Source organism: Geospiza fortis, unplaced genomic scaffold, assembly GCF_000277835.1.
Source record: "Geospiza fortis unplaced genomic scaffold, GeoFor_1.0 scaffold130, whole genome shotgun sequence".
In the NCBI taxonomy this organism is placed as follows: Eukaryota; Metazoa; Chordata; class Aves; order Passeriformes; family Thraupidae; genus Geospiza; species Geospiza fortis.
Window position 1 is genome coordinate 12172190 of NW_005054300.1, and position 25453 is coordinate 12197642.

General features: G+C 35.5%; 1 protein-coding gene across 6 annotated transcripts in view; it reads right to left on the reverse strand.

Annotated features, from left to right (window-relative positions):
* PPP3CB (protein phosphatase 3 catalytic subunit beta) overlaps positions 1 to 15011 on the reverse strand; it is a 35211-nt gene extending 20200 nt beyond the window's left edge. For 4 of the 6 annotated variants that reach the window (XM_014309333.2, XM_031063529.1, XM_014309329.2 and 1 more), the window contains exons 1-9: positions 14816 to 15011; positions 12644 to 12768; positions 10517 to 10628; positions 9485 to 9630; positions 4061 to 4200; positions 3885 to 3962; positions 3691 to 3785; positions 2074 to 2199; positions 23 to 100 (exon numbers count right to left, since the gene is read on the reverse strand). In XM_014309333.2, coding sequence (XP_014164808.1) covers positions 23 to 100; positions 2074 to 2199; positions 3691 to 3785; positions 3885 to 3962; positions 4061 to 4200; positions 9485 to 9630; positions 10517 to 10628; positions 12644 to 12768; positions 14816 to 14843 — 928 coding nt within the window. In that variant the 5' untranslated portion in view covers positions 14844 to 15011. The remainder of the gene's footprint in view (positions 1 to 22; positions 101 to 2073; positions 2200 to 3690; positions 3786 to 3884; positions 3963 to 4060; positions 4201 to 9484; positions 9631 to 10516; positions 10629 to 12643; positions 12769 to 14815) is intronic. The other 2 variants (XR_004082541.1, XM_031063521.1) reach the window with 1 other exon arrangement.
* Positions 15012 to 25453: the final 10442 nt, after the last annotated feature.

The following is a 25453-nucleotide window of genomic DNA, read 5'->3' on the forward strand; positions in this document are numbered from 1 at the left end:
CATATCTTAAAGTAAACCCTACCGTCAAATTGATCTTCTCCCTCTGTCATCAGCTCATCATCAGAGCAAATGCTCAAAACATTCACCAACATTTCTGTTACTGTATAGGAAAAAATAAATCTTAATTCATTCTGTGTAGAATTTAAAATATTTCCAAGTACACAAGATACAGGTAGTCACCAGCAACTTTAGTGAATGAACTTCTCACACCATAGCCACTGCTCAGTAACCTCATTCCAAAAGAATTCTTTATGTGAGCTGTCACAGAATTTAAAAAGCTCAGAAAAATAAGAAGCTATAGATTATACAACTAAACACTAAATAATCAAACAACATGAACATTCCTCTCTTACAAGGAGTTCTTTTAGATAACAAGACTTTTCTTGTAAATTAATAGTTTTACATTAAAAGTCAAGTATTTGAACTAGTTTTTATGCAAACGTTACCTAAATATGAAAAATTTTGATTGCTCAAATTCAAGCTCGAATTGAAAAAGCTATTCTATTCCTGACAGCCGCAGGCATGTAGCAGAAATATTCAAGCAGAAAAATATTAGAACATAAATATGTTAAATATAAATATATAAAACATATATAAATATCAGTTTGTATTTTCAAAATCCCCTTAAATATATTAACAAAGTGGATACAGGGTTTTTGAGACGAGTTTGTGTATTTTTTTTTCTCCAGGAACATTCTTATTCTGCCACTCAATCTTTCCGATGTATATCAGACTCCTTCTTAAAATATTCAAACTTTCCTCTACATGAAGTATTCAGAAACCTATCCAAAAGGCAGTTGGTTAAAAACCCTGTAAATTGCTGCCTACATTTATTCATGACTAATTCATACAACCCCAGTGTTATCTGCTATGGTTGTATTCTTCATTCTTGGGAAAGTGTTACTTGCTACTGTAAAAAAACCCAAATTATTATGATTTTGATCTGATCAATGCAGACCAGACAATACTGACATTAAATCCTTCACCAAAGTGGAAACAGGCATTTGTCCAAAGGCAAGGGTACCTACAAGGGCCATGACTCCAGCAGTCTGAAGCACTGAGCAGAGCAATGAAAACTCAAACACTGTTAAATAAGCTGCTGGATGTCATTACCAGGAACACAACAAAAGCAAAATACACAATAGCAACCCTTTGCTGTTGAAAACATTATCTACTGCATAATCAGGCAAGAGAGATATAAACCAAATCTTTCAAATGTCAGGTCCCTTCATTTAAACATAAAAAAAATTGTTGAGTTGGTTAACCACCATAAGAAGTGTCCAAAGTATTCACATTTAACTGCTCACTAAAGACAACATCAGCAAATCTAGAATCCTATGTTTTTATGTCCTTAAATACGTAACTCCAGGAAACCTAAAATTTAGTTAAATTTATTTTATTTAAATTAAATTTAAACTAAATTTAAAAGAAGTTTTCAAGGAAATCTAAAGAGCTATCCAGATCTCTTTTTATGAAAAGAGCCGTTTCTGTCATAGAAGGATTTTAAACAGACCCAAATAGCCTCTAACCTCGTTGCTTGCCAACTGAGGACTACTTGGGGCCCCAGTGTCCTAGATTCAGAGTTATCATCTCTAGAGGGAAAAGAAAAAAAAAAAAAGGAGGATCTGTGCTAATTTACCTTTTTTACAAGAAAAAATTATAACTGAAAAACTTATCTTTAGTGAAGGTCAATCTGTTATATTCCTATAGGAAAGTTAACATTTTACACAGATATCTCAATATAAATTTATACCTATAACTACACAGGATTAATAATACATATAACTTAGCATTCTGTAGAATATGAACAATTTAAATATTAACTTCAAATGCAGTTCAAAGGTGCTACTTAACAATGGAGATGTACATCCCCAATGGAAATTATAATTTCTGTTAACATCTTAGCTATATTAGATGCAGTTCTAACTACCTTGACTTAAACAAGTAAAGAAAACAACACAAAAATAATGCAATTCCTCTTTCGTTGGTAAATATATTTTTAAAAACAAAAATCCTCGCAACATTAATCTGGCAGAAAGAAGAGATATTAGCTGACGCATAACATCTACTAACCTTTTTCTCCAACAAATGGCAAAGACCATGTGAAAACATCCATAAAATTTGGTAGCCAGTAAGGATGAGGGGAACAATTGAACTGACGAATATTCATCACATTGTTTTCATATTTTAATACAGCAGCTAAAATGAAATTCAAACATTTTGAAAAGAATGTTTAAAACTCTTGAGTACCACAAAGGTAAAGTCACAGGCTTGGCTTAGGTCTATTTATACTTTAGACTAAATAATCCCAAAGGTTTTCCATTCTCTTTCTTTCACAATATTTACAGACAAGTAACTAATGGAGCACTTTGGATTTTTACTGTATATGTTTCACTCCAAGGTACTGCTACACGTCAATACAGGTCTGTACCGTCCTATTTTAGGTCTACAATCAACGAAGATTTTTTTAAAGTCCTGAAAAGGTATAATTTCAGTAACTTTAACAAAACTAACTCAGAACAGCAGGACATTCAGTTTATGCAAATTCAGGTTTTATTCTTCATATGTGTCTTCCCATGCAATAAGACTGGAGTAAAACCACAGACATCTTGAAGACGAGGGAAAAGAGAAAGCATAAAGAAAAAAGACAGAAAACCAGAAGCATTCTAAAGCTAAACAAGTAGTTGACCACATTTTTCTATACTTACACTTGCATCAGACTGGGAATAGCTCATGTGAAAAAGGGTTCTATGAATACAGTATCCATAGAGATAGTGAAAAAACTTAAAAAGCCAGTTGAAGATATTTTTACTTCCCCTTTACTTTGCAATCAGTGAAAGTAACAACAGCTCATCTTTTCCTGTGTACAGTTATGCACCCTACAGAAGTGGTATGGACTGTGGGTGGTTCTTTATAGGTGGGTGGAAGAAAATGCAATGTATTTAATAGAAAAAAGGTGTTGGTTTCAAAGGAACACTATTTGAACATTTGGAGATCATTCATTCATCACATACTTAAAATGCCTTACTTTAATATCATACTTGAATTTCAGCAGGCTTTATTTTTAAATTCCATTGTTGAACTTTATTCTCATTAATGAATAATACTAATTCACAGCTAAGCTGTTCTCTGTAATTCTGACTTGCAAATCTTTCTCCACACTATTAAACATGCTTCTCCTGTTCAAATCCATCTTAGCAGAGGATGGACAAAAATGGATTTCTTGTTCTATACTTCCATCTTAATATTTCCAATGGTCATCAGCATTTTGATCACTACTTGCTCTTCTCTGATTTCCCATATATGGCCATTATGGGAATTACAATCACAATTAAGATGCTCAGATGCCACAATCCACAATGCAAACCTCCTTCCTTGCCCACTGAAGACAATGAGAGGAGTGAATACTCATAGCACAGGGAAACCTTGCCTGACAGGATAACGCCAGCAGATTTAATCACAAGTACTAAATAGCAACAACTTTCACAAAGGAAACCTCTGACCACAGTTATGCTTCAAGGTACTCCTCTTACAGGAGGTTGTCATTTATGGCTCTTCTTTATAATTTTCATTAATAGATGTTTTTTTGTCCTTTAGTTTCTTAATTGGCAAAAAGCGGTTGATATTAGATTATCTAGTTAGACAAATTTATTTTATTATAACATACAATTACTAATAACAAGTTCTTACCTTTATTATTGTAGACATCCAGGTAATTAGGTGCTGAAAAAATTGTTATTAAAGATGGGAACCCTGTAGTTTGACTTTTCCTGTACATTCTATAACTGTAAAACCAAACAAATTATATTACATCTTACAGCAAATAAGCAATTAATTTTTATTTTACATTGTGACCATTTCCTTGAAAGATACAAAGTACTCACCCCGCATCTTGTGCTTCATGTGCTCTAATGATTGACAACAAATTATTATTTTGCAAAAATTCACAAACTGCTGGATAGCTGTAAAATGAAAACAATTATGAGTAAAAGATATCCTCTTAAAATATTCAGGAAGAGTCAGTACTAAAACACCCAACTAGATCACAGCATACTCTCACCTATAAAAGTAGGAGCATCCTCTGACTGTGTTATGACTGAAATGCTCTGGTGAATTTTCATTTCCAAAATCTTCTGAAGGATCTGACCACAATAAGTCACACATTGGTCCAAATGCTGGAGGCTCTTTGAATCTATCTAACTGTTTAGAAAAAAAAAGGCAAAAGCACAAATACTCTTTAAATATGAAATTATTAAGTTTTACACATTTGTTAACCTACATATCCATCAATACCAAGCATTTTTAGAATAAATCCCAACCATATCAAAGAGAAGTAGTTTCTGTATAGTTTTTCCTCTCCTCCTCATGAAATAAGGCACAGGCATGCCAAAAGAACCAAACCTGTTAAGAGCAATAAGATTTATTAGTTGTAAAAAGAAGGGAGATAATTTCCAGACTGATGGATATGTGTAATACAAGGTCAAGATACAGACAAGGAACAAAATGGTCCTTTTTCATGCACATGCCACATCTACCAATCTGGAGATACTACCAGGAATTAGAAAAGAGAAACAGTACAGAAAACAGGAATTATAAAAGAAAAGCATGAATAATTAGCACCAACTAGAAGAGACTAAATATATATTACGAAACAACCCTAAAAATCCAAAGCAACAACAGAAAAAAAACCACCCTGAAGCATCCGTCTCCATAATGGATCATTTAACAATGTAATGAAGATGCAACTGGCCCAGCTGGCTAAGGCTTTTCCATACAAGCTTTATTTGTCAGCTCTATCCCTGATGTAATGGGCCATAAGAATTTCAGCAGATTTTCTCTCAGTTTCTCTCTTGCTGCTTCTTTATTGATTTTCACTTGAAACACCTATTTTAGCAGCCTGCAAATTTCCTAGTAACCACAGTCAAAGGGGCAGAAAGAGCAAAGTGCATTTGTTAACGTAAAAGGAAAATGCCCTGCTTAATTAAGTTATAGGCAATCAATCTCTGATGTCCCAGAAATGAAAGCAGATATCCCAGGTTCAATGTAAAGTTTATTTGGTCTTTATGTAGCTGGAGTTTGTTCACAAGATGATTTTATCCAAGAAATGTAGGAACGGTTCTTTGATGGACAGTGCATTTATCTCACTTCACTTCTCATACCAAAGAAGATGACTTTGATGGTACTAGAGAACACTTAACTCTTCATGACAGGCTCGAAGGGAGGTTTGGTGAGCACCTGGTGAATTTGAGTCTAACGGTCCATAGGAATCCATTCAAATATGGAACCAGCAGTAGTGCCAAGCTCTCTCATGCCCTGGAAAATCAGAGCTCCCGAGGCTGCCACCTGTAACATAAGTGGAGAGGTCCAGATCTTTACAAATTCCTGCCAGATAATGGTAAGGCAGGTATTAACTGAAGTTGTTGTTGGAATTTATTCAATATTAAAATCCTGTGGTTTAACATTTCCCACACTGGATGATAAACCTGGTATGGAGTATTTCTTCCAGATTGAAGAAGTCAGTCCATCAACTTCTGCAAGTACCTGAATTTCTGTAGATTAAACCATCAAGTTTCTAAACCTCCAGCAATAAATATGGGTCCAGAAGCTAACAGAGGCATTCACATAAGGAAGTTTCAACTGTTTGCTGATTGATGTTTCCTGCAATACAGAAGGCTGAAAGTCTAGAAAATATTTCTAAGAATTTTTCTTTAGTCTTCAGGGATTTTCCTTATGACTTTGGCCAAATCGATAGAGACATTATAAACAAAAAGTTCTGGCTGCCTGCAATTAACACACCTCTCTCCCAAAATAATTTCTCACAGCATTGAAACAATAATGCAGCTATTTCCTGAAGTAAGGTCAGTTTGTAAAAAATAAATATACTTACATACACCTATACATATAGTATATATACTTACTTACAGACACCAAATCAATTTCTTCTTCACTAGAAAATCTACTAACTGGCACGGTTCTCAGGATATCTCAAAATTTAAGGAAATGTCACTTCAAGCTACTCAACCCAGACTACATATATCAAATCAGAATAATCAATTTAAGGGCTTCTCTACTATTGGCACAGCAAGTAAGTTAAAGGACACGAGTAAATTCAAAACACCTGTTACTGATTAAACTATTTTGAATGTGCTTTGACTACAGCAAAACAGAATCTCAATACAAACTGGCTTAACATTTTTCTAAATATGATTAAGGTAACTGAGAAAGACAATTTTCAAGAATAAGAATTAATACACCTGGAGTTGAAACTGAACTAGGTAGTGTATTTTTTAATATACTGTAAAACATTTAAATCTAAATTATTTTCAAGGTAGTATGCAGTCAGGAAAACCAACGTGACATGTGTTATACCTCCACATGGATGTTTCAATTCAGAAGCACCAAAACCTGAGAGGCAATTAAGGTATAGCAAATTAAAACAATTTTGCTTTTGAGGCAAAAGACCTTCATAGAAGTTTCATACACAGACACCAGTTTTAATTAATCTGTCCTAATTTTCTTGAGAACTATCACCTAATAAAGCCTAAAGAACAATGTGAAGGCCAGTGAAAAGTGGCAGCCATCTTACATATTACTGAACAAAAGGAAATTTCAGCAGGCCACAGAAAGGAAGCAAGGTATTACAGATTCCCAGTTGTGCTGCCATATATTTCAAGGCAATCTGACCAAGTCTTAGTACCACCAAAAGCTAAACAAAAGAGTGAGTATCTGCTGTAAATGAGGGGAAAAAAAATTTGTCCCTCTTTTTTAGAGTCCCCATAATCTTATCTGGATACTTTCTTCTTTCTAAAATGCTAGGTTTGAAAATGACAATTCCTGGCATTTTGTTTCAGTAGAAGTCTTGGCAGTGTAAATGAAATCAACTAAACATCATCTCTAAGCTGATGGACATGTGTCTGAAAGAGACACTCTTTACCAAGACAACCAGAACATTCATGGAATTGATATTCAGGAAAAAAATCAGATTACCACAAGTTTGACAAACTTCCATTTTGGCAGAAAAATGAAGCACCTAGAATAACCTTTCTGGTTAGGATTCATTGTCATGCCTAGTATGAAAGCAGTCCTCTTCTGGAAGTAAATTTATGACAGCAAAAATAATAGTTTAAATTGTGTAGTTTATTCACCTTCCTACATATCAATACTGATGAAAGGCTTCATCCAGAAGAAGCTGCACCGGGCATAGAATTTTTCTTTATTTCTTAGGTGATTCCTGCACTATTTATAGAGCTGTAATTTCCCTTTTATGCCAGATAATTATGTCCTTGCAGCTAAGACCTCTCCTTAGTAAGAACTTCTGCTAATAAACCAGAAGGCCTGAAGTATTATTCAATTGTCTTGATTGTTTACAGAATTAACTTCACACACCACACCTGTACCCCAAGTATAGGATTTTTTCCTAGATATAAAGTGAGCACTTCACATCACCCATTCAATTTAAATACATTTAAAATATCAGTGCATGCCAAGCTCTAATGCAGCAACTGAAGCCACTGCCAATCTATGACTAGCACCTTTTTCAGGTTACCAGATGATTCTTTAAAAACGAAGAAGGCCCAAGGAACAGTTCTATTAACACTGCCTTACATTTATAAATGTATGTTCTGTGTTTTTCACCAGAACAAAATACAATGCAGATTTTCATATATGCATATAAACATTTCAGCCTAATGTAGCCTTGAACATTACAGAAGCACATCTGAAAGTAAAGGCCAAGACAAGAGAACTACCTTTTAGTTAAATTTACTTGATACTGTGAAACCTGATCAGCTACAAGACTGAGACTAGCAGAAAAATTAATCACAATCCTGTTATGAGAGTGGCTTTGAAAATGTTTTTCCAGAATATATTTTCTATATTACTTTCCAGAAAGCCTTGACCATGCTTCTTTCCATCTGTAGAGTGAGAAGCGTTAAGGCTTTGTGAGAACGGCACTGTTTAGTCTCTTTGCTTTCTTACTTCCCTTTCCCTGCACAATGCATTTGGATTTCTGTACATGTTAGTATTTGCTCTGACAATGCAATGTGCCTCAGTACATTTTCCCACTTACACCACTGATCTAGTAAATACACTTCCTCTCTGTTCCTACCATTTTCTTCTCCTCTCACATCACTCTGCTTGGCAGTGTAGTATCTGTAAGCGATATAAACTGACATGTGAGGCTCTGAAATGGTCCAATCATTACAAAAAATCCCTAATGAATAAATACAGTGGATTCAAAAATGAGAGTCAACTCGATGGCCTATAAATTTGAGAAAAGGGAGAGGTAAAAAAGAAAAATAAAGGAGAAAATGCTAAGAAAATGAGAAATGTAATTAATGAAGATAAAAAGACAAAATAGGCTGCAATATATACTTTTATATAGTACAAAAGCAATTTAGGAGCATGCTTTTACTTTCTCTCTGACATTTAGATCTTGTTACAAACAGGCCCCCATATACCTTCTTCCATATGTGGATAAACCACGTTTTTTATTCCATCCTTACCTATAATCCCAAGGCTTTCTTAGAACCACCTACATATATTTTAAGCTGAAATCATCTACATGTTAGCTGTTCCTAATCATAACAGGAATGGTTTTGAGTTCCAAGCACAGCAGTCAAGATGTCATCTAAGTTAACTTAAAGAAGCCTAAAATGAGTATGCAAAAATGAAGGCAATGGAAAACTCCATTTTGATTGAAAATTCCCATCTGATACAATCTCCACCTGACAAGCTATCCATGCAAGTAGAAACCACGTTATTAGAAACAGATACCTCATGTTATCATAATCTTCTGCCCTTTAAATTGCACACCACAATTTAGTGTTTCCATTGTGTACTACTTAAAAAACCTTTTAAATTCTTCTTATTAATATACTCAGCACATTCACCACAGTGAGAAGTACTCCTCAACTGTTAACTCAAATGCCTACCAAATTTGCCATTTTAAATAGCAACCTGAATTTCTGTTAAATACTGCAAAATGTCACTTTGTCAAAACTAAAATCCACATATTTGAGACAGTAAAAGAATTTTCAAAGAAATTTGAGAATAACTGAAAAATGACGGTAGCCATAGGAAACAATTTTAAGACTACAATTAATTTCAACAAGTTTTCTCCTGGAAGCCATGAGAACACTAGCTCTTATCTAGAAAGAAACACAATGTATTACTTGGAATGGATATGAAACTCTTCACAAGTACTACCTGTCTCAAAAAACTATGTGGGGATTTTGAGGTTGCTTCTTTGTGTGTGTTTTGTAACAGTCCCAGCTGTCCCAATGAAGTCTGCTAATGGAAAATGCACTAGATAATCCATGAGATTTTAATTATGATACTGCTTAGCCTACATTTCAGCTCCTGATTTACACCTCAACAAGAGACAAGAACAGAAAATATACTGACAACTTCATAAAGACGACTTTGTATAGCATCATATAAATATCTCTATTTTCACTTATTTTCAAATACACAAAATACTCACTCTCCTAATGTCATCTAGTGTATTAATTTCTGGTGAAAGTCCACCATGAACACAAAGAAACTGTTGATTTAAGAGAGCAGCAAGAGGGAGACAATCAAAAGCTTCCATACAAGCATCATAGACTCTTTCAGAGTACTTTATTTTACCTGCAGGAAAGAAAATAGATATCATTAAAAAACCCATAGTATATGGATGAAGTACTCTAGTGGATCATGGTTATAAGAATATATATCAAAGTGAATCCTTAAAAAAGGTGAAACATGAGTATTTTGGGGTTTAAATGAGCATTTCCAAACACCTAAACAGCAAGCATGTTTCTAAGACATATTTTCTTCCAGAACTATAAACTGTTTTCACTTCTTCTGCTATCTCAAGTGTGAAGAAACTATTGTTGTTTTTAAAATCAACTTAAAAATTTTTGTTTTTTAAAAAATCACTGTATTATTTAATATTTTTATACAATTATACAGCATACTTCAGTATAAAATGCTACTAAGAAATTTGTGAATTCTCATTCACAGTGAAAAGCTAAGAACTGATTATAGATTATATAATTTTTACCTACATGAAAGAGGGTTTCACCAGGCCAAATGATCCATTTATCAAAGGATCAATACTTACACAAGCTTTCAAATGGAGAGGTAGCTTGTATCACCAAAGAGTTATCTTACTAGTTTCTTACTATGAAATCCATCCTCCAAATGGAGAAATTATCCCACAGTAGGACTTTTTGCTAGCTTCACATCACTTCTCAGCAAGTTACTCTGCACTCCTGACTACAGCAAAATTATCTTCCTCTCAAGGACTTTAAAACCAAAATTGTTACATCAAAATTTACTCCATAATGTATATTTACAGCTAGCTCTCTTCTTGCACTCCAAGGCCACACTGAACTGCAAGCAATTCTACAGAAGTCAGTGGTGCCTCCAGATGTTTGCAAGGCCTTAATTAAACTAATCTTTCAAGCACAATGACAGACTACAGATCAGCAGGTTGCAAGTAGCTAATTTTACATTCTTAGACAGTACTTACATTCTTGCTTAAAGGTAAAATACTCTGTTAGGTGTCTGCATTCATGGTTGCCTCTCAAAAGAAACAATGTGCTTGGGTAAAGAATTTTCAGGACCCATAAGTACAGCACGCACTGTTGAGAAAAGGATAACCAATAAAATACACTAGAGTTTACATGAACTTTAAAAATTATTACTGAGAAATACTGAGTAAGGGTGTTAAGAGCTTCAAAAAGCAGGTACTGCTTAATGTGCCATTTAAAAATAGCACTACTTCCGGGAATCCAGTTCTGGACATGAGTTATGCAAATTGCTTATTACTTTTCCTAATAACAGCCACATAGAATACTGGAAAAAAACTGTATTTGCTGGATATTCAATACTAAAATAAACTCAGCAGAATTAAACTGTAGAATATTTTCATCTAGACAAATACTGTATGTGTTTCTGCTTACAATCTGGTATAATATATGATTCTAAACACTGGCATAAGAAGAAAAGCAGACATTTATTAACAGAGACTGGGAAAAAAACCCTGACAAAATAATTTCCCTTAAAGTTAGATACATCATTTGGATATCATTTTTAAAACTACAAATGGACAGAGTAAATCATCCTCTCCCCAAACGCTGGGGAAGCTGACTGCTTTTTCAGTGTACAAACAGCAAAGTCAAAGAATTATAGTAATTTTCCATCTATCATTATTACTGCAACAAGAGCAGCAAAGCCTTAAAAAGAGTCTGTTACCATCCAGCAGTCCTGAATGCCCAAAATGTATTTCACAAATTTCAGATCTAATTCTTTTATTTTTGACTGAGCACAGAAATCTCAAAACCCCACAAGTTTCGGACTTCACTGAAGTCACCTACAAACTCTTATTATCATTGTTCTTAACAAATTCCAGTACCCTGAAGCTACCATTACTCAAAGTTATTTTGCACAGAATAGCAGAATACATGAAAAGGGAAGAAAGAAAACAAATGGACACTTTAAAAAAACACTACAAACATTGAGAAACACATCAAAGACTTTTATTGCGAAGTTTAGTTAAACTAATTACTGAATTTTTATATTCTTAGTAAAAAAATGTAAAACTAATCTTTGTTCAGAATTTTTTTAAGTGTAGTGGTTGAAAAGCTTTCATACCAGATTTTGATATATTAACATATAGAGTTGATATGTAAATGCCTTTTTCAAGGACCAATACATTATTTGTAATCATGAAAAACAAGCAAAGATCAAATTAATAAATAGGGAATATCTACTGAAATTTTTCCTTAAAGATGACTTTGAGGCAATTGTTCTTGCTGCATCTCCTGTTGGTCTACCATCTCTAACAACCCCAAAATGCATTGTGCATGCCTTTCACAGCACATACCCACACATTATCAGAACTGCAACATTTTAATACAGAAACAAAAGAACTACACTGGGACTTGCAAGACACTATTTCAAATGGCATGCTATTCCATTAGATTCAGTATCTATGAAGAGATCCCAAGCTGAGGCACTTCCCAGGCTGGTTACAGAAGAACACTTAACTTAAAAACCATGCTCTGAAACTAATCGATGTGAATATGTGAATATCTTTAAAATGCAGCACAATTAAGAAACATGCTGAAAATAAAAAAAATTATTTGAATTCAAAGCAACTGAAAAATTAATGGCAGAAACACAGGTCATCCTTAGGGAATATCTGTATTTGCTCTAAGAATTTTTGTAAAGAAAAATATTAATAATTATTGAAAACCATTTGATTATCTAAATAAAAATAGTTTCTTTTATAAAAATAAACAGATAATAATATTATGAATAATTGAAAGACCTTGCAGTCATGACTCACCTGTTGTCCACAAACATACAAACATATTACCAGACAAGCAGCAGTACATATAATAATGTAACAGAATTCAACTTTTAGAAAACCAGCTAAAGAAAGAGGAGAAAAAATGAGTAAGTGGCGATTTCAACAGGACAGTCCAAACAACTGGTCAACATCCACCTGTCAACAGGCCTTTATCACAGGAGAAGGCACAGCAAGGAAGAACGCATTCAAACGTTAAAGCAGACCTAAAACTTCATTTGAAAACCTAAGTGAAAGTGTGCTTATAAAAAAATCAGGACAGAAGAGATTAATATATTCAGTTACCTCTATACTAAAATAACCTCTGTCTACATAGTCACCGAGGAAGAGGTATCTTGTGTTAGCAGGTGATCCTCCCACTTCAAACAGCTTCATTAGATCAAAGAACTGGCCATGAATATCACCACACACTGCAAGCAAAAATTTTGTTCAAATTAATTTTAAAAAATCTAATGGAAAAGTTACCAAGTTATAGTTAACATCCACAAAGTACTTCTAATTAAGAAGAAAGACAGGTATAAAGCAGGAATAACAGAAATTTTTGAAGGTTCCCCCTTTGCTTTTCATGAAGATGCTGTCTTCACTACCTGCGACAATACTGATGATATAGCTCTGAGTCCAGGAGACTGGGGGGTATTCTCCCAACACATTTAATGCACTGAGCATTGAGGTCTTGAAAGCAGTCAGCACCTCTTTAATGTCCTCCCCAGCTTCTTAGGTATCTAATTCTCCTTGGCACGTGTATTTGAAAATGCCTGCTGCTTCACAACAATTTGCTGAGTTCATGTGAACTTGAAAAAAAGGGAGTGTACTTTTGTTTCTGAGTCAGACTAACATACTTTTAAATAAAATCATATCTTCTCCTTGCTGAGTTACTTTTCTCCTTCAAATAACCACGTTCATTATTTCAACAGTGGATTTTTCCTGTGTTTTTAGAATATGAGAAGGGACAAGGCCAGTGGTCAGCAACCAAAGGCAGAAGTGCCAAAGATAGCAGCAGATGGGAAGTCTTTAGGGAGCATACAGCAAAACCAGGTCATCTCACACCCTTAAAAAAGTAATTAAAAATGCATGGAAGAGACAACTGCTTCTATCTCCTCTTTCCCACAGGAGTTCCCAGTTCAATGGAAGTCAGAAGCTGCCTTCTCACTTCTGCATAAGGTGTCACTGGTAACAACAGGAATTTGAGAGACTACGCCTTTCCTTGATGCAAAATGTCACCGATCAATTGACAAAGAGCGTGTCCTGACTTTTTACAGTTTATCATTAAAATCTTTGGAGAAAAAAGTTGTCCTAATTTTGGAAAGAAATACTGGATACGGCACACCACATTATAAAGGTTGTTATTCCCTTAGAGCAGACCATTTGTCATCACAATCTACAAAATATGAGACTAAATAGAATGTGCACTCTTTTATGTCTCTTTCCTTAATATTTCTACTCAAACACTGAAAGAACTTCCCTCCTTTTTAAATTGCCAATACTCCAATTACCTGTATATACAGAAATATAAGAATGCTAAACAAACTTTAATTCTGACTTTATCTGGAACTTCAAAGGACTCTGAGCTCAGTCAGCCACTAAGTAGCTTCCAACATTTCAATCATTCATTTTTTAAAAAATGTCAGCAATAATATGTAAAGTTTTCATTTACCCAATACTAACAAATAACAAGCTGATGCCCTAAAAGAAGCTTGCAGACACTAATTTAATTTATATAAGTCCATTTAGAAGAAAACATGTTCAGATTAAAGAAAATGTGATTTGAACATAAAAAGCAAATCTACTTTCATTGTCATGAATAACAGACATGCAACAGACAAGCTACTTTCTATGAGTCTCGACTGTTTATAAATAAAAGTATTAAATGACATCAATTCTATGTTTTACCAGGTCAAACAGAAACAGAACTGTTCCAACTATGAAAATACTCAAGTAAACCCTAGAAGTCAGTTTTGTATCCCAGTGGCTCTGGCCCTTGTGTTTAAGATGCCAAAACAATCTTTATCAGTACTACTGCTCTCACAAGAACGTGGTTTTATGTGCAGTCACCAGTCTCACTTATAGAACAATATAAAGGTGTATTTTTCACTAAGAATCCCAGTTCACAGTATGTTTCAAACCACAACTATGAGCTTCTCTTCACATATTTAGATTTCAGAATTATCCTGAGCTCAGGCAGATGCCTTTATTCCTATGTATAATATTGAAGGAATTAGAAATTCATATTTCAACAGCGTTTAACTACTTCCTTCTTTTTTCCCAATTTTAATACCAATCCTACTAGTTTTTCAATAGGTTTAATGCCTTCATTTGATAAGCAAATGCAGTTGTGAGGGATAATTCAGAAGGACTAACAGAGAAATTTTCATTCAGCAATTTGAAGACAAATTCTACTACTGAAAATATCTGTCTTTTTCAAATTTAATTATGTATGAAATTACCTAGAAATATTACCTGTAATTGGAGCTTCAACTTCTATCATAGTTTTTTCCCTCCGTAATATTGCAGCACCCTCATTGATGATTCTAAGTGCAATTTCTTCATCCACTCGACCTTCCTTTATCAAGTGGTTCTTCAAAATGTCAACCCTTGGTCTTCCATCTGTGTCAAACACCTCTTCAGATGTCAAGCGATGAGTTGGTGGAAAAGGGACAGCTAAAATTTAAACAGAAGAAACAGTAGTCATGACACTCAATTTGAAAAACTGAGTCCATCTAGGAATGGGGATCCATCATAGAATAGCTGCTAGCCCAAGTAGCAAACTTGTCTTTTCACCAAGGAATTTTACGACATCATTAAAATCTGGACAGAATACTGCTGGGTTTGTATTAAAAAAAAATAAACACCTCTACTATGCAAGGTTGTAGAAACTATAAAACAGAGTTAGAAGGCATAGTAATATGTACAATATCTGGAAGAGTCAAAACTGACTTTGCAAAGGGAAATAATCTCTCTCCATTATACCACCATTCCCTGAAGGACTCATGAACTACTGGTGACGCAGGATTATCCATTTAATAGCTACTCAGACTTTCAAAATTAAAAATTATCCCATCATCAAAGCCTCAGGTGAAAAACCCCACCAAAAAACCTCAAACAAACAAAAAGAACCACCAAAACAAATGCAAAGCTAGCAAGAAAAGGATCCAATGCTATTCAAAAGACTAGAAATAAAAAGAGTCAGTAAGCAGTGGTTGGGGACCAAAGCAGGCTCAGCAACTGCCCAGACAGCACATCTGGCAATCTGCAGTTCAGTTACTGCACAAGTGAAATATGGATGTGAGCCATGGAAAAAGACAACACTTCAAAATGCCACTAAGCAATGTCATGGCGCTCAGGATGTTACAGGAAATAAAACTAATCTGACCCTGTCCTCTCCTCAAGCATTCTACTGTTGAAAGAATGAACTACAACAGAAGCAAAACCATTCTGTTTCTCACCATTTAAATACTCTGTGTTAAAAGAGAAAAATAGGAGGAACACATCTATTCAGAGATAAGAACTACTGGCATGAATACACTTGTAGATAGAGTATTCATATTTCTTTTCATACTCTCTGAAGTTAAACTTTACATTCCAAAAATCAATGCTTAGATATTGAAACATTCCCTGACTTCATTTAAATCATAAAAAGATTTCTAGATTACTAGTAACACATTGCTACCCTTCTGTTTTATGGAGGAGTAAAAATAAAACACCTGAAGCACAAATCATATATATATTCACTGAAATTAAAGTTTTCTGGAAGATAAACTACAGATATGTCTACTATTTCTCTTATAAAAGTTTCTATGTAGCAAAAAGCTGCAAAATGTGCCCCTACATATTGTAGAACAAATTCACCACTTTTCTGTGAACATAAAGTATTCGATTAATGAAAGGAAAATTTTATGCCTTTCCTTCAACCTCCTCTATCAGCAATTCAGGTTTCACTCAGAAATGCTAAAATGCCATGTAGTCCAAATGTTAATAAACTTAACTTATTTAAGATATCAAAAGACAATCACTTCTATTCCACGCACAACTATTTAAAAACATAAATCTGGCTCTGAGAAATTAATTATTCTGACAAAATAAATTTATCTAATTTTTAGAAGCATTTAATTGTGACCAGGCAAGCATCAGTTCTAATATTAACTGCTTTTCTGAACTTACTTTCTAACCTTCAGATTCTCTTAATGTTATTTTTTACATTATTTGGAGGTTTTTATCAATCTGTACCTGAATCAGTTTTAGGATCTTTCTTGCCCCACTTTTTCTAATACATTATTTGTGGGCCCACAACTGCCTTCAGCAATTCAAAGTTGATCTTGTCTTTTCAGGAGAGACCAGACAACTCAAAAAGAAGATTTCTCCTGCTTTAATTCCTTCAAAACCATGAGAGATCTCACACACCTTCCCACAACCAAAGTCAGTGACCTCCAACACACAGTTTTTTAAGAACTGTGCTCCATTAATCCTAGTATTATGCAGATCTACCAAGGTGAAGATGACTGTTTTGTTCTTTTTGGAAGCTTTTTTTGGTAGATGCAGGGTGTGGCAGAGAATGGTCTGTTGAGATGACCAACCATTCTACATTCTCTTAAATGCAAATCATTACTAACTTACTACAACTACCAGTGGCTGCAGAATTCAAGACCTCTTCCTTATGGCAGTTCAGATATTTCAGGGGTTTTAAGTCTGTGGTAAATGAAATTTTCTTCTCTTAATAAAGTTCTTGTACCTACTAACAAAATAAAGCTTTGAGTTTGTCTATTGAATTATATTCTCTAGGAGGCTAAAAACCCAGCTGTTTTTACTCCAGTGACAAGATCTGTCTCAAATTATTTGAATTAATATACTTATGAAGACTCAGATTTAAAACCCTGTATCCAGGGGAGTGTTATCCATAATGCCCAAAACACACAACTGTGGTATGAGAAGTAATTAAGGATCTCTGAAGTTATATCTGCCTCATGAAAAAATGAAGTCTTAAAACTAGTTCCTCAGAGTTTAACAAAATCCTTTTCACATAATACATGTATTTTCCCATTGCTCAAGAAGGATTTCTTAAAAATAATTTTCAGAGAAGGCAGAATAAAATATGGCTAAAGATTTTAGCCATGATCTGCATCATGCAGTAAATAAAAAGTAACACATTTTAGAAAAACTGCTTCTTTCCATTTTATACTTTGAGTTTTGTTCCAGCAAAAGTTAACACTCTATTAGAGTGCATACCTTTGAAAAATATTACAACTGCTTTTAATAGGTTAAGGATGAGGATTTTTGAAGCATGTAGACAATTTCTGCAAACTAATGGGTTTAATTAAAGCTTTGATGAAGTAGTCATAGAATGTTATAGCCTAAGGAAAAAGAATTGCAGCATGATGTGTTCCAAGACACGAATATAATCCATGTTTCAAAGTCTTTGTGCACAACCTGCGCTCTTGGGACTGTAACAGAATGGTAATTAAGAGGAGTTACCCTAAGGAAATAACATGGTGTTGGGCATTAAAGGATTCTCTTCTTTCATTCCCAGCCAAGCTAAACAATAGAAAAGTATCGAGAGATGAATATCTAATACACACCGCAATATCTTATTAGTAAAAGTATAGATGTTAATGACAAATGTAACACATCATGATTTACAACCACAGACAAGACTTTCTAAAACAAACCATTGCTTACTAGTCACAATTAATCAACTTCACTTTAAAAATACATACAAATGATACAATTTTAATAAACTGATCAAACAATGTAAAAAATAGAGCTGAGGAAAAAAACAGTTAATAGCTTTTGGGACTTGTTAATGAAAATACTTTGATGGCTTTTTATTGCTAATTGAATATACATTAACAAAAAAGAAAAAAATCACCTTGCCTTTGTACTGCAGTATCAATAAGAGATATAGAAAGCAAAACCCCAAAACTTAATTCTACACTGACTTTCTACAAGCCTCTGGGTACATGGATACCTTACAATAAAGCATGCTGTGGAGATTCAAAGATTAGCAGCAATCTGAAGGATGAATTCCCATTACATAGCAAGAAGTTCAAAGGAGAAAAACAACATTAGTGTGGCACTTTACCCAATATAATAATCCCTGCTGAGAGGTGCAATATGGCAACTCACCCAAACACGCTATGTCCAGACCCAAAGCAGACCTCACACTGCCTAGTAACTAAATACAACAGTAGCTGCTAATAAAATTTTACATGTAGATACTGTAAATTTAAAGCACACTGATACCTATGCCCATTGTAATAACCTCAGTTAAATCTGGCTTATATCAAGAGACACCCTGTTGGAACAGGCTCATGAAACAAGATGAGATCAAGGCCCCTAGACTAATGTAAGAAAAAGCATCAGGGATCAACTGCAGAAGGTACTCTACTTTCACAAGCAAAATTGTTTCTGTTCTTATGGTTGTAAAAATTAAATAATTCTTTTTCTGTCACAGTGAAAGAAAAGTAGCCATTCTTCCTCTATCACCAGAAACCCATGGCATGTTTCATGAATTTAGTTTTGGCTGTTAAAACCTGCTCAATATCCCAGACTGCATTTTCTGTTTCAAGAATGTTTTTGATTTTATTGATGAAGTTTGTCTCACCTCACATTACTGAGGTTACTAAACACAGACATTCTGTTTGCAAAGAGTTTGTTGCTTTGGTGATAGGTATACATTAAACTGCCTATATAACGTTTGTCTCCACCAAGTGTATCATGGAGCAATACAAGCATGGTGCTCTGTGAAAAGGAAGGCCAGCATTCTTCACTTTCTCAGCAGGTTTATTACCATGATAGCAAAATGGTCTGTGGTTTTTCTGTCATTTAGCCACCTTTTGTGGTCTTTTGGTTTTATAAATGCATTGCTGTCTATGTATTGTCACTCAGAAGAATCACAAAGCCTAACACTTGTTTACATCTTTCAATTTGTCCCTGGAGTTTTCACACCTCTGCCAGCATCTCTACAGAAGGAAAATATGCAGCATCCATAACTGCTATGAGGACAGAATATATCTAAATATTCTTCTGCATTGGCAGAACAGATTTGAAAAGAAAGAGCATAAAGGCATCACAGATGGTCTGTGGACCAGCAACTTTGAAAATACTAGATAAGCACAAATACACAGCCACATCTATTGGAATCAGAAAGCTACAATCAAAAGCTGACAAAATCCGCAAGTAACCCTATTCACCTCAAGCAAGAAAGCACAGACACAGCAAAGTCAATTTCTTGCAAATTACCAAAACTATCCCTCAATTTCTTTGTATGCAAGGTTCCTGCTATATTAACCAGCACCCTAAAAGCAAGAAAAAATGGCCCTGTAAACCTTGAAACCCTACAACAGCACTAAAGGTATTATTTATTTCATCCTCACTTATCATGTACTTGTAGTCCCAAAAGTTTCATAGAATTTTAGATCTCAAATGAAACTGGCTATATCTTGTATGCCATGGTATATTCATTCATCTTTTATACTGTGTAGTTTTTCAATTAACTTGGCTGACGTTTCTGGATGTTCCTCACAGGAAAAAAAGAATTATTTCTTTGAAAAGTATTTAAAGATACTCCTCCCCTTAAAATGGCCACATGGTGTTATATAATACATATATATGTTAAAGATTACTTAGTGCTTAAATGCACTTCTGGCAATGACGGATGCATAGATCTTTCCCTCTCCATACTCTGTTTTTGAAACAGGGCGGTTTATGGATTTTCTCTAAAGTTTCATCCAGACCACCATGTTTATGACCACTGCTGGAACTGTTTTCCACTATTTTGTCCAGATTCTGAAGAGACATTTTCATCGCTTTTGCCTCCACTGTACCTTATAGCTACTAATTCCACAATCTGAATTACATGTTACATGAAAAGGTATTTCACATTTTCTATTTTGTTTGGTTCTGCATTTCTTGTTTTCACAGGGTGACAAGAATTACAGTAGCTTCCTATTCAACTTTTCCATTAAATACCATTCATAAGGTAAGAAATATCTAACTCTACCCTCTATTCAACCACTCCTTTTCCAAGTCAGAGACTTGTCATCTTTGTCACTCCACCTCGCCCAAAAGCCACTCTCTGCCTCTGAACATATCTTCAGATAAAGAAAAAAATCAGGAAGATGGAACAAAATTACATGTTGCTGTTCAGGAAGCACATATAACACAACATACAGATAATGGCATGATGGTGCAATCTCTTTTTTCTAAATTGGTCATCTAATACTCCCTGAATTCTTATCAGACCAGTTGACTGCCACTGCATCAACATTTTCACAATGTCATCCATACAGATCCTAATATTTATTTCCCAAGTTCACTGCCTGCTATGTTTAAGAAGGAATTGTTCTGTCCTTTGTAGAGTCTGCTCTGTCCTTCTCTGAACAACATCTCCTACAACTTCTTTACCAAGCACTCAGCCTAACAAGAGCTTACTGAAGCATCTCTGGAAGTCTGCTGTCCTGGGTAAGTGTTACTCTTTGCCATTCACTCTGTTTTCTAAAGAACCTGTCAACACATTTAAAGAGCACACATGACAGATGTTAACCTCCCTCCACCATGGGAGTATATCACCTATTAACATCCTTTCTCTCCTTATTAACTTTGATCCAGAAGAGGATATTTCCTCTTCTGCTTACTTTAAAGACTTCAGTGAAGAAACATGATGAATAGTTTTGCCTGGATCAACAAGCTCACTGGCTTCTTCAAAATATTCTAAAAATTTCTCTTGATTTTCATCTATGAAACCTGTACCAATTCCTCTTTAACACTGTATTTCCTAGGTATATAGCTAGGCCACCCTTTCTTACAAGTGCTATGAATCTGTTTAAATTAAACTTATTGATTTACAGTTGTCTAGTTAATTCCAGATTTTTTTTTACATGCAGCCATGCTCCATCTCTCAGACTCAGAAGATGAGTTACGCCACAGACCATGGAAAATAAACAATTTTGTACCCAAAACTCCCAAGGAATTCCTTTAGAGCCACCAGACAAATATCTCCTGACCTTGGGATACTTTTTGGGAACATATATTTTTCATTGATGAATTTTGAAGCCTCTTACATTTCAGTGAGAGAATTCTTTGATCCATTCAGCAATAAAACTGACTCATGTGTGAATGAGTCCTTAGTTCCTTATACAATAAGCACACACGTGAGCAGCTGTCAGATTTTTGTCCTTTGGCCTTACCTTCCCAGCCCGCAACTGCCAATTTGCCCTACTGAAATTGAAAAAGGCTTCCATTTTTGGGTGAGTTTTTTTTGGTTTTGTTGTTGTTATTTCAAGATTCATCCCCTCTAAACATCCCCTGAACAAAAAAAAGACCAAACACTTACTTGCCAAAACTCAGTTCCATTCCATCGTCTCTTCCCCAAAACAAAATTGTGATTTTTAAATTTTTTTTTAATATGACCCTTTAATACTCTCTTCATGCTGCTGCTTTTCTGGATCATCTTAGAATCTAGAGAGCAGCATAAGCGCCTTACAAAATTTTTAAAACAGGCTTCATGCTGCCAGTCAACTTTTAACTTTTTACCTTTTTTTAAAACCAGACTCTGAATTATAAATTTAAATACTCCAATGATTTCTTTTTCTCCTTACATGGGCGTAATTGTTCAAAAGTAGCTATTAGAGCCTTTACTTCAGAGCCTGCTTGCTCAAGGATTTGAGTTACATTTCTTTGGGTTTCTCTAAAGAGTTGTTTCAATAAGCTTCCCTTTAATATCTAAATTACTGTCTGCCAATCAGACTGTACCATGACTTCTATCCAAAACAAAGGAATACTGAAATCTTTCCATTTCCAGAAGAACAGACATAATCTCCAAATTTAGCATTAGATCAGCATGACAAGGTCCCGTGGATTGTGTCCCAAGGCCTAGCAACATCCACAGTGCACACAAAGTAATGCTGGGAGGATGGGAACTCCCAAGAACAGCTCTGGGCTATAACTACCCACAGGAGAGTCAGGGAAATCCTGATCCTTTGCTCTCAAAAAAAAAAAAAAAGGCTATGAAGGCTCATCCCTGCCACGCTCAAGACCACAGTACCAGTGTGAGCTTCCAAGCTCTTCTTCATCCCTACCAGGGAAAAAAAAGTACCTTACTACAAGGCAGGGAAACAGCTGTTTCAGGAGAAAAGATACATCGACAAATTTAAAGTTTGAAAGTCACATGGCTGAAAGGTGAGGTGAGCTGACTGAAGTCAGTGAATTTTCATCTTAAAAACAGGCAAACCCAAAGAATCAGATACAGTATTTAAGTATCAAGAACAGTTTATTGAAAAAATATTTTGACAAAACATAATGAAGGGAACTGATTTGTTTCACGACACACTAAAACATTAAGTATCCTTCAAAGATGGACAGGGTGCCTTAGAAAACAGTCAATCAGAACAACAGGCACATTTTCTCATCCCTCTTTGGGAAAAAAAGTATATAGCAGTAATAAAAGCCTCATCACGAGACACCTTTTGGGAACCAAATGCCAAAAGCTGACTTTAGACAGTTTTTCAGTTCCATAGCTAACCATTAATTTACAGGAAACTCTGTAAGTACAAATTACTTAGGCAATTTAACTAAGCCATGTAATAGAAAATTTAAGCTTTTTATACACTTCAAAAGCAATCAATGACCTTTGATGAGAAAATTCGTACTTGGAAAGGTATGCTAGACAACACAGCTAGACTGCATATTTAAAGCTATTTTTATGTTTATTTTGTATATATCTATCTGATATGACACAATAAATCTGTCAGCCTTTCAGATACTTCTCTACATATCTGTACTTCCCATCAACTGCTAAATATACAAGTCAATATATGAAGGGGGACACATCCTAATCATTATCCTACCTTATCAGAAAAAATGACTTACTGATGATACAGTAATCCAGTCATTTCTTCTTGGGTGAGCATCTCTTGCCCACTTTTGCTAACATATATTATAACTGGTAAAGAATTCAATTTCTCACAGCCACTGAAATTTAATGGATTCTGTTCTTTATCCCCCTCTTCCACTGATACAGAGGAAGAAAATAAAACTTAAATAAAATCAAGATAAACAATGCAAATAAAAGCAAGCTTTAGGTCCTGAATTCAAATTTTCTCCCCAAAAGACACAGTATATAGAAAGGCATGGAAGCAGAAATACGGACCAATACACAGATACACCAGATAATATTACTACATTTTCTCTGTGGCTTTTCTTAAGAATCTGAGACATTATAAAAGACCTATTCATTGTATAATAGGAGAGAGTATGGTGAATGTTTCTTGGTATGCAAGAGGCAATGCATCTGTTTGTGAAGAGGGATGTGACACAGTTGTCACATCTTAGCACAGTTTCAACAAATTGCACAGATACTCCCACTTAGGACTGACATAACCTGCAATCTTGCACTTCTGGGGTCACTGCCTAAAAAAAGTATTTCCAACTGCACTGCACCTAATGGGGGAGGAGAAACCAAACCACCCTGTCCTTTGTATCAATAACATAGACAGCTTGGCACAACTGGCCAGGCTTTCTCCAGCAGCCAGTGATTCAGCATGATAGGGGTGGAGAGGACAGGTCAACAGAAGGTACAGAAAAATGCTGCTATATGAACTGGTTGTAATTACGTCAGATGAAGCCATCAAAGACTGATTACCTATACAATACAATATTACCTACACAAAGAGGTATACCTACACCTATTATCTATACAAATTACCTATACAATAGTTCTGCATCCTAACACCCAGGTTCAAAGAAATACTGCAAACTCAGGCAATAATTCTGCTTAGAATGAAGTAAGTCTTAAAGACAATTTAAACAACCAGATGCACAGGTTACATTGTGACAAGCTGACTTATTAAGCGATTGGAAATGAGCAGGTTTTCCACTGTGTTCTAAAGCACCTGATCACTTACTATTAGTTTTTCCCATTGTTTGAAGAACTTAACTTCCTACCACAAATTGCAGTAAAGGTACAAAAATTCAGCAGGTCTAAACACCACACACTGAAGTACACTAAGGAGTACAGGTTTCCAATAGACAGGTTTTAACATTTTCTACTTTTACCCTTGCAATTTATTCACACAAATCAACAGGTTAAGCAATTCAAAATGAGTAACAACTTATTGCAAGTAAAGTTTTCCAGTTTACTAGAAAACATGCCAATGTTCAAAATACCCAATGGGATTCCAAGGCTCTAATTAACACCTGCCGAGGACAAAGGCATCCTTTTCATTTCTCAAGGCCTCCTGTAACATAACAAGTTAAACAACCAGATCTGCACACCTTCGACCTCAGTCAGACCCTGTGTTCCTAGGAATGTCAATGTTAAAAGCAGACTCTTGTGTACACCCGAGATTTCCAACCAGGCCTGCCATAACAATTGTCCACATTGACACCACCAAATACAGTGCAACACAAAAACCACTGGGATCAAAATAAAATGATGTGCAACTTCAGTACACATAACATAGGAATTCTTTGAAGCACTACCTATGCTCCACCCTTAACTATCAATTTAGGTCTATCACACATATTTCAGGATGCTCTGTTTGCAAGGGATTATTCTCCCCATAAAAACTAAAATGACACACTTCACAGGGTTCAGCGAAAGGAACTGTTTTATACCATTTTGGCCGCTAGACCATCCTAGTTTTAGATGGATGTATCTACTACAAAATGCTTTACTTTTTCTCCTAAGAAGTATAACGTTTGACTTCTAGCGGCTCCCCACGAGATTACCAAGGCAGGCCACAAAGAAATAGATCAAGGTGAATTTTCTCCATCAGAACTGGAATCTGAGAACAGCAGCCAATAGAACGGGCGGCAGCACCTTCCCATTCGCTCTTCCCCGGCGCTGTCAGCGGCTGCAATTACAGGGCTCTCCCCTGGCAGGCAGCGGAAAAGCCCCGCAGAGCCGGGGTCCGGGAGGGCCGGAGCGCGGCGGGGCCCCCGGTCAGCCCCGCACATCCCTCGGGCAGCGCATCCGGGCGGGACGCGCCAGGCACGCAGGCCCCGGCCACCGCTTCCCCCGCAGCCCCGCCGCCCTCACAGGCCGCCCGCGCCCAGCTCAGTCCCCTCGATGCAGCAGCGCCCCCCCCGGATACTCCCACGCCC